Source organism: Pelmatolapia mariae, linkage group LG9 (genome assembly GCF_036321145.2).
Source record: "Pelmatolapia mariae isolate MD_Pm_ZW linkage group LG9, Pm_UMD_F_2, whole genome shotgun sequence".
In the NCBI taxonomy this organism is placed as follows: Eukaryota; Metazoa; Chordata; class Actinopteri; order Cichliformes; family Cichlidae; genus Pelmatolapia; species Pelmatolapia mariae.
In genome coordinates this window covers 282464-296669 of record NC_086235.1, presented here as the reverse complement: position 1 = coordinate 296669, position 14206 = coordinate 282464, and the positions used below count along the sequence as shown (strand labels likewise).

At 41.9% G+C, this 14206-nt stretch overlaps 1 protein-coding gene across 1 annotated transcript in view; it reads left to right on the top strand.

Moving 5' to 3' along the window:
- LOC134634054 (NACHT, LRR and PYD domains-containing protein 3-like) overlaps nt 1–14206 on the top strand; it is a 32913-nt gene that overhangs the window by 12978 nt on the left and 5729 nt on the right. Inside the window, exons 4-8 of the mRNA XM_063483091.1 lie at nt 80–253; nt 1011–1184; nt 2693–2866; nt 7879–8046; nt 12015–12182. Coding sequence (XP_063339161.1) covers nt 80–253; nt 1011–1184; nt 2693–2866; nt 7879–8046; nt 12015–12182 — 858 coding nt within the window. The remainder of the gene's footprint in view (nt 1–79; nt 254–1010; nt 1185–2692; nt 2867–7878; nt 8047–12014; nt 12183–14206) is intronic.

Sequence of the window (14206 nt, the reverse complement as noted above, 5' to 3'; positions counted from 1 at the left end):
TTAAATTAAGTTTAAGTTAAGTTCCTAAAAAGTAAGAATTATTTCTAAGTCTGTGTTTATTATTGCTTTTCTTTCTTAGGCTGAGGGGTTGTAACCTCTCAGAGAGAAGCTGTGAAGCTCTAGCCACAATCCTCAGCTCCCCATCCAATAATCTAAAAGAGCTTGACCTGAGTGAAACCAGTTTGTCAGATTCAGGGATGAAGCTACTTTCCTCTGGACTGATGAGTACACACTGTACTTTAGACAGTCTCAGGTAAGATCTTAAACACTGCAGATTTGTGTAATTTCTTTCATGTCATCTTTCTTGCTCACTGTCAAAGACACCATCATGACATCATAAGTTTTAGTGTATAGTCCATATATCAGTGTCCATACATGGATGTATCATGACAAACATTTGCAACAGATATTTTTTTTACTGCTCTGTCATCAGGTGAATAATTTATATCTAACAAATCATGTAATATTAAGCACACTCACAAAATGTGCACACTTTTTGGATTCACTTGATTATTATTAATGTAAGTAATTATACTTGCTGATGCTGTCTGTAAAGTAATCTCCTTAAAGCCTGGCTTCAGTGTTACAACATGGAGAAAAACAGCCTCCATCCTCATTTATGCATGGATGCACATATAGACTCAACATAGCCAAAACGTCTGGATTCATTTACCTTAAAACTGGGAAACTACACAAAGAGAAAGAAAGTTAACTTCAGTTGATAACCAATTTTATGTGACCACTTAGTCTGATTGCCAATATTAGGGTAAACAGGGTAAGATTACAGATATAAACCCTGGCTATGTAGGACTGACTTTATGATACAGGGGATGGGTCAGTATTCTGCGTGTCAAGCATCTTAGTTCCAGGGTATTCCTGTTGAGCTGGAGTGGTGAGACAGTTACTCAAAGAAGGAATTTAGATATCAGAAATCAGTACTTTTGATTTATCCAGAACAGGGAGGGTTCATGTTAATGTCAGTGGAACTAAGTGTACTATTTTTCATTCAGTTTAAGGAGTTGCAATTTGTCAGAAATCAGCTGTAATTCTCTGGGCTCTGCTCTGAAGTCCAACTCCTCATATCTGAAAGAGCTGGAGCTGAGTTCCAATGACCTACGGGATTCAAGAGTGGAGCAACTCTGTGGTTTTCTGGAGAGTCAAAAATGCAGACTGGAGACTCTGAGGTCAGACACCTTGTTTTAGCTGAGCACTGAGATGAATATAATGTAACAATGCTTTACCTGATAGCTGTCATCAGTAACTATCAATCATAAATTAAACACTGAAATGAATGGTACACAGTATGTTTTTCATGAGGTAACAAGTGGAATTCTACTTTCATTATGAATGCACTTTAATTTTATGCATTTTTGCTAATGATAAAATAGCAAACAAGAACCGGTAACATCAATAAATTATAGTTTATCTCAGTCTTTGCACTGCAGACTTGGGTTACATTGGAATTTTAAACTGTAATGTTGGTAATGTTAATGTTTATCTATTGAAAGAGATGCTGAACTGGAATACATGTCTACAAATGGCTTTTATTAGAACTTCTACTGAATGTGGGGATGTGAAAGTTCTATGTAAGCATGATCATGTGTCCAAGTACTCACCAAGTAAACTACATGCCAGCAAACACCTACTCTGAGGAAATGTCTCAACTTTTTGCTGCAAAATTCACCAGTTCTTTCTATTTGCAATTAAAAATACCAGTGGGTTCAGTTACCATGGTAAAAATATCAGTTGTTAGTGGCAATATTTATTTTCACACATTTATAAAATACAGCCCAAATTATTCATTTCAATTTATTTATGCAGTGCCAAATCACAACAACAATCGCCTCAAGGTGCTTTATATTGTAAGGTAGACCTTACAATAATACATACAGAGAAAAACCCAATAATCATATGACCCCCTATGAGCAAACACTGTGGTGACAGTGGGAAGGAAAAATTCCCTTTTAACAGGAAGAAACCTCCGGCAGAACCAGGCTCAGGGAGGGATGGGACCTAATCTTACAAGTAGAGATAGTGTCTGTCTTCTGAATCCAAACTGGAAGCTGGTTCCATAGAAGAGGGCTGAAAACTAAAGGCTCTGCCTCCCATTCTACTTTTAAATACTCTAGGAACAACAAGTAACCCTGCAGTGTGAGAGTGAAGTGCTCTAATGGAGTGATATGGTACTATAAGGCCATTAAGATAAGATGGGGCCTGAGTATTTAAGAACATGTATGTGAGGAGCAGGATTTTGAATTCAATTCTGGATTTCACAGGGAGCAGATGAAGAGAAGCCAATGCAGGAGAAATCTGCTCTCTCTTTCTAGTCCCTGTCAGGACTCTTGCTGAAGCATTTTGGATTAACTGAAGGCTTTTCAGGGAGTTTCTAGGACATCCTGATAATAATGAATTAAGTACTCCAGCTTAGAAGTGGAAGAAAATTAAAAAAAATAAAAAACATTTTGCACTGGGTGTGTATGAAATACTCTAACACAACATGCTGTGAAATACATTGACTTTATGTGAGTAGTGAGTAGAGTTTCTCAAATACATGTAAAGTCATCATATTTCCTTTGTTCGAAAACAGCTAGACTTCAGCATTTTTATTTTTTACAGATGGATTATGGAGCACTAAATGATTTCAAACATTTCAAACTTTGTTTAATAAACTTACATCTTTATTTATATACAGTTTATGGAACTGCTGCTTGTCAGAGATCAGCTGTGCTCTTCTGGGCTCAGCTCTGAAGTCTAATCCTGCATATCTGAGGGAGCTGGACCTGAGTAAAAACAATCTGCACGATCCAGGAGTGAATCAACTGTGTGGTTTTCTGGAGAGTCCACATTGTAGATTGGAGACTCTGAGGTCAGAAACTGTGTTTTAGCTGTGCTGAGATGAATATGTAGTGTGTGTGTATGTGTGTGTGTGTGTGTGTGTGTAGATGTTTAATTTACAGGAGAAAAAAGTTATTTACAATCTTTTTTGGAAATCAAAAAACTTTGTTGATAGTTTAAGAAATGCTGTTAAAATGTTATACAGTTTGGGTTTTGCAGTATTTTAGTGACTAAATTTGTGAGATGCTTCTGTTTTCTAGTCGATATGCACAAAACAACCCTAGAGACCAATTTTAAAACAAATGCATAAGTCACCAGTGTGGTATTTACCACGGAGATGCCCTGTCCCCACTGTTGTCATAGATGTGAACCCATATCATTAGCCAGATCATTAACAATGGTGGATACTAACTTCAGAATGGATCAAACATTGGCCACCTCCTCTACATGGATGGATCTGTAGCAATGACATTGGAATGTCATTTGGACTGGAGAAGGGTAGTCGGATGGTAACCAAGAGAAGAAAGGTAGTCAAAATGGAAGGGACTGCACTACTAGAAGGCAACATAGCAGACACTGAGGACATCTACTTGTACCTTGGAATCCCAAAGGCAAATAGGAACCATGAAGGGGTTGCAAGGAAAACCATGACGACCAAATACCTGCAGAGAGTAAGGCAAATGGTGAAGGGGTCAGGAAGGTTAACGTTCAACACCTACATCCTGCTAGTCATCAGAGACCCTGCAAGGATAATAAGCTGGCCAAAGGAGAAGATAGAAGCTACTGGCATCAAGACAAGTGCCTTACCATGCATCGAGACCTAAGGAGCTTGAAAGGGAGTGACTAGGCTCCTTTAAGTTTTGCAAAGATGTTTCACCTCACATCCAATATGCTTCTCCTGTAAAACAAAATGGTGGAGTCCCATGTATCTATTTAAACCCCAGTGGGAGCTGGCCCTTATGAGGTTCATTGACCCTCTCGTGTGCCTCATCACATAAGCCAAGGTATAAAAAAAACAGCATGGGTCATTAGCGCTACAGGTTTTGGGTGAAACCACTGTGAGACCTTGTTTCCCTATCATATTACCTATTGAGGTCACGTGACACAAGATGTGAGTGGGAATTGAGGCACCTGGGAAGGGATCTCAAAACTGCATTGTAGGTGGCAGACAGTTTTAAGCCACTCCCTCTGTTCAATGAGTTTTAGTCACAGTGCACGTAAATCCTGTTTCACTGCTCTTACAACCTCTCTGTCTTCTCTGTCCAAAATGTGAACATTAGCATCCTCAAAAGAGTGACCTTTATCCTTTAGGTTCAAATATTAAGCTTAGTCTTTTCCTGTCGATGTTGCCCTTCTGTTGTGCTATGTGTTTATGGAGGGGCTGTTTGGTTTCTCCAGTGAAGAGGTCTGAGCACTCCTCACTGCGCTGCACAGCATACACTACGTTGTTTAGTTTGTGTTTGGGAGTTTTGTCCTTTGGATAAACCAGTTTTTGTCTGAGTGTGTGGCTGGGTCTGAGGTCCACTGGGATATAGTGATTGGAGAAAATTTGTCTGACAAACCTGCTACATAAGAGGGACAGTGCTGTTCCATTTGTTAGTGTTTCTCTTTAGTTGGTGTCTGACCAGGATAAGGGTCAGTTGTCAAGGGTCAACACCAAAAGGATAATGGTCATTTTTTACTGGATGCCAATTGTTACGGTCGTGGGTTGCTAGGAGTTTCTCTCTGTTAAAGAGAGCTGTGTTTTTCTTTTCTTCTTTCTCTCTCTCTCTCCCCCCTCTCCCTCTTCCTGCCTCGTCTTTCAGGTTCCAGGTGCCGCGGCTGAGTAGCGTTAAGGCTTGTTAGCCACGGGAGGCTCTAAGCGCCGTGTGTGTATAGCGCTTCTGTTTTCCCTCTATGTTTGGAATACTGTGGTAGTGAGAGAGAGCAGTGTAGGCTGGTAGGGGTTCTCCGCCATTTTTGTTTGACCAAAGTTTTCTCCTGTTTTGTGGACAGCCAGAGACGTCAGGTATTGTATTTTCTTTTTCTTGAGGGAAGTTATACCCCGCGTTTTGTTTATAGGAAGGGGCAATGTTTTTGTTTGTAATTTTGGCCTCGGAGAGCCTGATGCTTTTAGTTTTCCTGCTCAGCTGTGTCTGTTATGAGTTTATTTATTTTTTGGCTTTGTGAAATAAACCCCATGGACTTTTCAGCAAATGTGTGTTTTTTGGTGGTTGTAAACTTTTTCCGTGTTGCTCTGTGATTTTCCTGATTCCTGGTCTAGGGGCGTAACATTAGTGGGGGCAAAATTGTTCTCATTGTGTGGAGGTTATGGCGCAGTTTAGGTTGGAGGATTGTGGAGCCTTCTGTACAGGGTCTAGAGAAGTGTCAGAAGGATGATCTCTGTGCTGTTGCTGCCCATTATGGTATTGATGTGGTCAGGTCGCTGACAAAAGGGGATATGAAAGCTCTCATGGTTGGGGGGGTGGGTGGGGGTGTTGTGCTTGGAGGTTGAACCTGAGGAGGCAGGGGTGCTCTCCAAGGCCTCTGGAGGGTCGGTGGTCTGTGCTGGTGAGGGGGCGGGGACCCCATCGGGTGGTGCCAAAGGGGGTTGGAGGGGTTGGGGGCTGCCAGAGCCACCCCCGGCCACTCTTCCCTGGTTTAAGCCATTTGCTATGAGCTCTTCCAATCCCAGCGTGGGGGCGCGTTTGAAGGTGCGGCTGGCTCATCTTGATTGATTGATTGATTAGTAATTTATTTCAACATGTGAACAATATACGGGTACATTTAGAAAAGAAAATAAGAGAGAGAAAAAAAATACTATACAAAATACATACAAGATAGAGGCAAAGGAGAGAGAGAGAGAAGGGATGAGCTAGAGTTTAAACTTAAGTGCCGCCAGTTGGAAGCCGATACTGCTATTAAGATACGTCAACTGGAACTGCAGTCTGGGAAGCTTGGGAAGGGGAGTTGGGGGATAGCACTCCGGTGGAGGATTCCACCCCGGTGCTTGCCCCTCCAGGATTTGATGTGGGTAAGAATTAGCATTAGTTCCAACATTCCATGAAACAGAATTAGAGGCATATTTTAATGCGTTTGAACATATTGCCATAGCCTTGCACTGGCCCAAAGAGGTTTGGCCTCTGCTGCGGCAGTGTAAACTGGTGGGTAAGGCGCAGGGGGTGTGTGCGCGGCTCTCACCCTTAAGGACAGTTTAGTGTATGATAGGGTAGGGAGTGCCATTCTCAAAGCATATGAATTAGTGCCTGAATCTTACAGAAAGCGTTTTCGGTCCCTCTGTAGGCCCCCCACGCAAACCTTTCTTGAGTTTGCAAGGGAAAAGGGAATATTGTTTGATAGGTGGAGTCAGGCGAGTGGTGTTGTAGATTTTAAGTCACTGCATGAGTTAATATTGCTGGAGGAGTTTAAGATCTGTATTCCTGAGCAGACGGTGATGTATCTGAATGAGCAGAAGGTGGCTACGTTGCAGGAGGCAGCTGTCCAGGCCGAGGAGTTTGCCCTGACGCATAAAGCCATGTTTAATAAGGCTGAACCGTCCATTGGAGGACAGGCGGTGAAAATGCCGCCCCTTAGAGGCTCATCGGGTGTTAAAACAGATAGACAGGGTTTTTACAGTCATAAGCCGGGGTATATAGTCTCTGATTGCCTAACGCAAACAGCAGCAGCCAAAGGGGGTGGGCCTAGTAGGGTCAAAGGGGGTAGTAGGTGACCCTGAGTTGTGTTTTAAACCCTTTGTTTTTGAGTTCTTTCTTTGACCAGGCTGCCGGGAGACCAGAAGCCGGTCCGGATACTGAGAGATATGGGTGGATCACAGTCCTTCCTGCTGGTGGGAATTTTGCTGGTCGGGGCTGCATCATATTGTAATACCAGTGTCATAGTGCAGGGGATTGGGATGACTTATATACCGGCACCTTAACATTGTGTCCATGTGCACTCAAAGTTAGCTTCTGGGTTTTATGATGTTGCAGTGAGAGATTCGTTCCCTGTAGCAGGTGTTGAATTTGTGTCGATATCGCTGGGGACAATGTACCCCGTGTTCCCCAGGTGGTAGAGAAGCCTAGTTGGATGCTTGAGGAGGGAGAGGCATTAGACTCCCCTCCTGGGGTATTCCCAGTTGGTGCCCTCACCAGGACCCAGATTCGGCAGGGGGGGAAATGATCCTTGGGGAGTCAGTTTTGGGACCGATCCTGGCCGAGAACAAGAGGGTGACTGCTGGTGAGTCGGTCCCTAAGTGTGCCCTGTGAATGCCAAAGTGGAGGCGGTAGTAAACTGCCCTGTTCCCACCACCCGGCGGGAACTTAGGCGATTCCTGGGCCTCGTGGGCTACTATCGGTGTTTCTGCCGGAACTTCTCAACCGTGGTGGCCCCTCTAACCCGCTTCTGTAGCCCAAAGGAACCTTTTAAGTGGACCACTGAGTGCCATCACGTCTTTGATGGTGCTAAGTCCCTCCTCTGCAGTGCTGGCTGCCCCAGATTTCAGTAGAGCATTCAGCCTGGAGGTGGACGCCAGTGCCATGGGGAATCCAGAAGGTAACCGATGACCTCAATCATCCAATCTCCTACTTCTCCTACTTCTAGAGATGGGCTCTACTAGTTCAGGAATACAACTTGGATATCAGACATAAAAAACGGGTAGACAATATATTAGTGGATGCACTGTCCAGGGCACATCAATGAACCACACAGAGCACTGATTTTACTAGAGGTGGATTTTTATGGGGGAGGGTGTTACGGTCGTGGGTTGCTAGGAGGTTCTCCCTGTTGGAGAACACTGTTTTTTCCTCCTCTCTCTCTCTCTCTCTCTCCTCTCTCCCTCTTCCTGCCCTGTCTTTCAGGTTCTAGGTGCCGCGGCTGAGAATCAATACGGCTCGTTAGCCATGGGATAAAAATGGCGGGCATTCTGCAGGCTTCAGCCATTTGAAGTTTCACTTAACTAGACTTCTGTAAACTGAATCTGAATTTTCAGCTCCAAGCAAACTATAAAACATTGAAGAATTTCAAGCACATAATCTAATAAACTTAAATCTTTTATTTATTATTCAGACTGGAGAATTGCAGGTTATCGGAGATCAGCTGTCTGGGCTTAGCACTGAAGTCCAATCCCTCCAACATGAGAAAGCTGTACCTGAGTCAGAACAACCTGCAGTATTCAGGAGTGAAACAGCTGTGTGGCTTTCTGGAGGGTCGAAACTGTAGACTGGAAACTCTGGGGTAAGATGCCCTGTTTATGTTGTGCAGAAATGAAAATATATAAATATATAACACGTGTTTGAGTAAGAGAAAGGGTTGTCTATCCCAGCATAGACTTTCCCGGGGAGGCTGAGACATGTGATCTCCCTATATTTGGAGCATTCCTTCCATGGTATGACAATATCCTCAGTTGAAGTCATCAGTGCTCCACCTGCACTGTGTATAGTGCAGGTGGAGCACCAGAATCTATCTGAGGCAGTCTGAAAGTCTTTTTCCACGGCCTCCACGAACTCCTCCTAGACCCGAGTTTTTGCTTCCGTGACTGCCCAAGCCGCGTTCTGCTTGGCCTGTCGGTACCTATTGGCTGCCTCCAAAGGCCCACAGGCTAACCAATGCAGATAGGACTGCTTCTTGAGCCATATGGTTCCCTTCACCTCTGGTGCCCCCCATCTGGTTTAGGGGTTACCACCATGACAGGCACCAACCTCCATGTGGAGGTTGTAGCAGCTTCAGCAATGGAGCTGAACATGATCTATTGATGATCTATATACCCAGTTTCCCTTGGAATTCTGTCGAATCTCTGTCAGAGGTGGGAGTTGAAGATCTCGTGGACAGGGGCCTCTGCCAGGTGTTCCCAGTGCACCTTCACTATACATTTAGGCCAAGCTGTCCAGCATCCTCCTCCACTACCTGATCCAACTCATCACAAGCTGTTGATCAGTTGACAGCTCAGCGCCTCTCTTCACCAAAGTATCCAGAACATATGGCAGCAGATCTGATAATATGATAACAAAATTGATAACTGACCTGCGGCCTAGGGTGTCCATGTGCACTCGTCCAGTGCTTAACTCTTTTCTGATTGGTTTCTGATTGGCTTTCAAGCAACTACCTCGTTCTAAACACGAACAAGACCGAGACCATGATCATAGCTCCTCCTGACCTACATTCTAAAATTAGTCAGGTTCTTGCCTCTTTCTGTCCTTCTGTCAAGTCAAATATTCAAAATCTTGGATTTGTGTCATCACGTTTAGATTACTGTAATTCCCTGTTTACCAGCTTGGATAAATCATATCTCTCTCGCCTCCAGGCAATACAAAATACAGCAGCCAGTCTACTAACTCGTTCTAGCAAGCGTGCTCACATTACTCCCATGTTATATTCTTTACATTGGCTCCCAATGGAGCTTAGAATTTGTTTTAAAATTATTGTTTTATCATAAAGAGCAAGCAAGCAAGCAAGCAATTTATTTATATAGCACTTTCAGATCAGCCACCAGCTGAACACAAAGTGCTGTACACTTGACATGCAAAAAATGATACATTGAACATGTTAAAAAATAAGAAAAATAATAATAATAATATAAAATAAATAAAATATATATAAAAAAAATGGTTATTAAAATGACATTTAAAATAATAAAATTGGCACAACTAGCAAAAACGATAATAAAATAGTATAAAAAAATGATGATGAGAATTACATTTAAAACAATAAAATCAGCACATTAGATTAAAACAATAAAATCAGTAAAATCAGGGTCAGACTGTGTCATAAGCCAAGGAGTAAAAATGGGTTTTAAGACGTGTTTTAAAAGTGGACAGTGAAGGGGCCTCTCTAATGTGCTGGGAAAGATTGTTCCACAGATTAGGAGCAGCAATAGAGAAGGCCCCGCCCCCTCTGAGCTTCCTCTTGGACCTGGGTACCTCCAGGAGCAGCTTGTCAGCTGACCTGAGAGACCTGGGGGGTGAACAAGGATGCAGAAGCTCAGAGAGGTAAGTTGGGGCAAGACTGTTTAAACATTTAAACACAAACATGAGAATTTTAAAATGAACTCTAAGATATACAGGCAGCCAATGGAGTGAAGCCAGGATGGGAGTTATGTGCTCTCTTTTACGAGTTCTGGTTAAAAGTCGTGCAGCAGAATTTTGGACCAGCTGCAGACGAGAGAGAAGATGCTGACTAACTCCACAATATAGTGCATTACAGTAATCTAAACGACATGAAATAAAAGCATGGATTACCGTTTCAAGATGCGGCCCGGATAAAATAGGTCTTATCTTTGCCAAGCACCTTAGATGATAAAAACTGGACTTGACAGTAGCCCTAATTTGACTGTCTAATTTAAAATCACTGTCCATCTTAAAACCCAGGTTTGTAACAACAGATTTAAAATATTCTGCCAGGGGTCCCAAACCAATAGCGGAGGGTTCACAAGGTCCACTAGGACCAAACAGAATCACCTCAGTTTTGCTGGAATTGCATCTTAGAAAGTTTAGGGACATCCAAGATTTAATGTCTTGTAGACATGCTAGAAGTGGCTTAATAGAGAAGGCCTCTTTCTGCTTCAGAGGCAGATAAATCTGACAGTCGTCAGCATAGCAGTGGAAGGATATTCCATGCCTTTTGAGGATGGTTCCCAGGGGCTGTAAATATAATGAAAAAAGCAGAGGCCCTAAAATTGAGCCCTGAGCATTACATGGCCAGGCCCCAGATTTATTATCCAAGCTTCTTATAATATAGACTGCTGCTCATCGTCTCCGCTCACAGACTCAGAGTCTGTTGGTTGTTCCCCGTACACGACTGAAGACAAAAGGGGACAGAGCCTTTCAGTCTGTTGCACCAAGGCTGTGGAACAGTTTACCACCACAATTGCGTATGGTTGACTGTGGATTCTTTTAAAAAGCAGTTAAAAACTTTTCTGTTCAAAAAAGCATTTTGTTGATCTACGTATTTTATATTCTTCACATTATTTAACTTACATTTAACCTTTTACATTGCGTATAATATCGATTGATTGTACTGTTTATTTTAAACTTTGTGTACAGCGCTTTGTGACTACCTGTCTGTGAAAAGCGCTTAATAAATAAACTTTACTTACTTACTTACTTACTTATGGACACCATTATGTTCAAACATGGTGTTTGTCATGGACAAACTGTGGTTTGCGCAGAAGTCCAGTAACAGAACACTGCTTGGGTTCAGATCTGGCAGGCCGTTCCTCCCAATCACACCCCTCCAGGTCTCACTGTCATTGCCTACATGAGCAATGAAGTGTCCCAGTAGGACAACAGAGTCCCAAGGTTAAGTACCCTCAAACACCCCACCCAGGGACTCCAAGAAGGTCGGGCACTCTGAACTGTTGTTTGGCACATAAGCACAGACAACATTCAGGACCCATTCCCCAACCCTAAGGTGCAGGGAAAAAACCCTCTCATCCGCTGGAAAAAACCAAGGGGAAACTAGAATAGCCACCTCTAGCCCGCTGCCTCTCACCAAGAACTACTCCAGACTGAGTCTAGCCCCTCTTCAGGTGTCTGGTGTTGGAGCCCAAGCTATGCATTGAGATGAGCACGACTATATCTAGTCGGTACCTCTCAACCTCACGCAGTAGCTCAGGCTCCCTCCCCAGCAGAGAAGTGACATTCCATGTCTCAGTCACTAGTCTCACTTGTCTGGTCTCGCAACCGGGACCAATTTGCCTCCTACCAGGAGGGAAAGCCCCTGACAACATAGACAACATATTACACACTTTCTGTAAATCCAATAAACTTCATTTCACTTCTCAAATATCACTGTGTGTGTCTCCTATATGATATATTTCACTGACATTTTTTATTGTAACAACCAACGATTTATACAGGAAAATAGCAACTATTAACAAGGTTGCCCAAACTTTTGCATCCCACCGTATATGTGTGTGTGTTTGCACATGTTTAAATCCATGCATAGTTGGAATTTCAACACCCTTATTTTTATATACACATACATACATATATATCTCATAGGAACATCATCTTAATATTTCCATATTTAGTGAAACAGCAACATACAGTCAATTTGAATGAAACATGTTTCACTCATTGTTTTGTTTGTATTTTGGTATTTGTTATATTTCATTTAGAATTTTAATTTTCAGCTTCTGTGTTCAACTTCTACATTCTGGATCTTTTTCAGCTCTAAACAGATAATACTTCCTATGCTTTATTCAGATTGAGGAGCTGCAGTTTGTCAGAGATCAGCTGCCTGGTTGCAGCTCTGAAGTCTAACCCCTCCCATCTTAAACATCTGGACCTGAGAGGGAACAAGCTGCAGGATTCGGGAATGAAACAGTTGTGTGGTTTTCTGGAGAGTCGGCAATGTAGACTGGAGACTCTGAGGTCAGAAATTGTGTTTTAGTTGTGCTGGCACTAAACTGACAGAAGGCTGATATTATACTAAGCCAGATTATTTTGACTGTTTCAGTCCAAAAGCTACACATTTAAAACCCTGATATAAGAGAAGTCTTCGAAGTCATAATTTACTCTGATTTTTACCTTAATTTTTGTCAGGAAGAATTCAGACCAGGGCTGAAACTAGACATTCTTTCTTTATTGGTTATTTATGATAGTATTATGGCCATTGTAGGTAAAGCCAATAAAAAGAAAAAGAGAAAACCATTATAGGGACAGGAGGTATATTATAAAGTGGTACATTATTTACAAAAACAGGCAGAAAACAAGATCCAGGAAAACGAGAGATGTGTGGTCAGGAATGAAAAAGATCACAGACCAAGAACTATTGAACTGTGGGAAACCTAAATAGAGCCAATGTGTTTAACACCTTAAGTCTAGGACCCATCCAAACTCCACTGCCGCCATATATAATTCACTCTCCTACTTCTGTACTTCCCTCACAGAATGCACCACCATTTCATTAATATCTCCTCACACATCAGAAAACAGAGTCTGTTTATTTCTGCATGGCTGCCAATTTTTAGCAGTGAGATGAAGAGACAGTTGGAGGGACTAAGCCAGAACAAAGCTATTGGTTCAAACAGGATAAGTCACAGGTCCTGAAGACCTGCACTAATCATCTGTGCAGAATTTTACAGCACATCTTCAATCTTAGTTTGAGCCAGGAAAGGATACCATTACTCTGGAAAACATCCTGTTTTGTCTCAATACTGATGAACTCTGCCCTATCTGACCTCTATTGCACACTTGTTACCTTAACATCTTACGTCATTACATTTTTTTTTTTAACAGACTAGTCTTGGCCAGTCTTAGGCTCCAGAGTGCTACCTCTCTTGACCGATGGCAGTTTGCTTTCTGCTCTGAAGGGCTCAGGATGTCTACCTTCAATGAGCCCATGCTCATCTGAATTAATTTGGCAGCACTGTGAAAATTACATTCTTTGAGTTTTTCAAAGGGTTTACCACAGTTCAACCTATATGGCTTCAAAAGATGGACATGGCCACTCTAACCTCATGGATCATTGACTTTCTGAGACGACCTCAACAAGTGAGATGGTCTTTGTGCACTACAGAAGACCATACATCGTTCACAGAATAAGTCCACAGTAGGGCAGACAAGCCTTGTACAGAAATTCTTGTACAGAATTTTTTGTTGGGAGGAATACAGTGAACTAGTGGACTGCTAGTTTGTTTATTTGTTTATTTATAAGGAACCCCATTAGCTTCCACAACAGTGGTTGCTAGTCTTCCTGGGGCCCAAACCATCAAATACAATCAAATAAAATATTACACAATAAAGTGGATGCAAAACATCGCATAATTTGGCTCATACATCCACAGTAAGGTTTTACAGTTGTGAAAATATAAGCATATAAATGTCAATAACACTAAGACAAAGTACACAAATTTCCATTACAAATGACATTGCCCTCTTACAATATTTACAGTAAATTAAAAGCTGCCTAAATAGGCTTTTAAGTGATTTTTAAAATTATGAATAGAAGCCAGTTCTCTCATTGCACAAGGCAACTTATTCCACTGAAAAGATGCTCTAAATATAACAGAGTTTTTCAAAAAGTTGCTTTTAACTTGAGGAGTTACTAAATTGCGGTTTGTTGAAAATCGTGTAGTATGATTATGTATTTCATCTGGATACTGCAACTGAGCAGAAAAAAAATATGGTGTCTTTAACAGTATTGCTTTCTTTAAAAATACAATTAAGCCATAGTATAGTTTAGCTTGTACAGAAAGCCAAGAAAGTTTATCATGCATTTTATCGATATTTGTATAGTTTGAACACCTTAACACTAATCTGGCTGCCTTGTTCTGGACTAACTGAAGTCTGTTCAGATCTGTCTTATTAGCTGCTGACCAAATGATTGAGCAGTACTCTAGATGAGATAATACTAGTGCATTAATGACGCCTTTCATAATTGAAGAAGTAATATA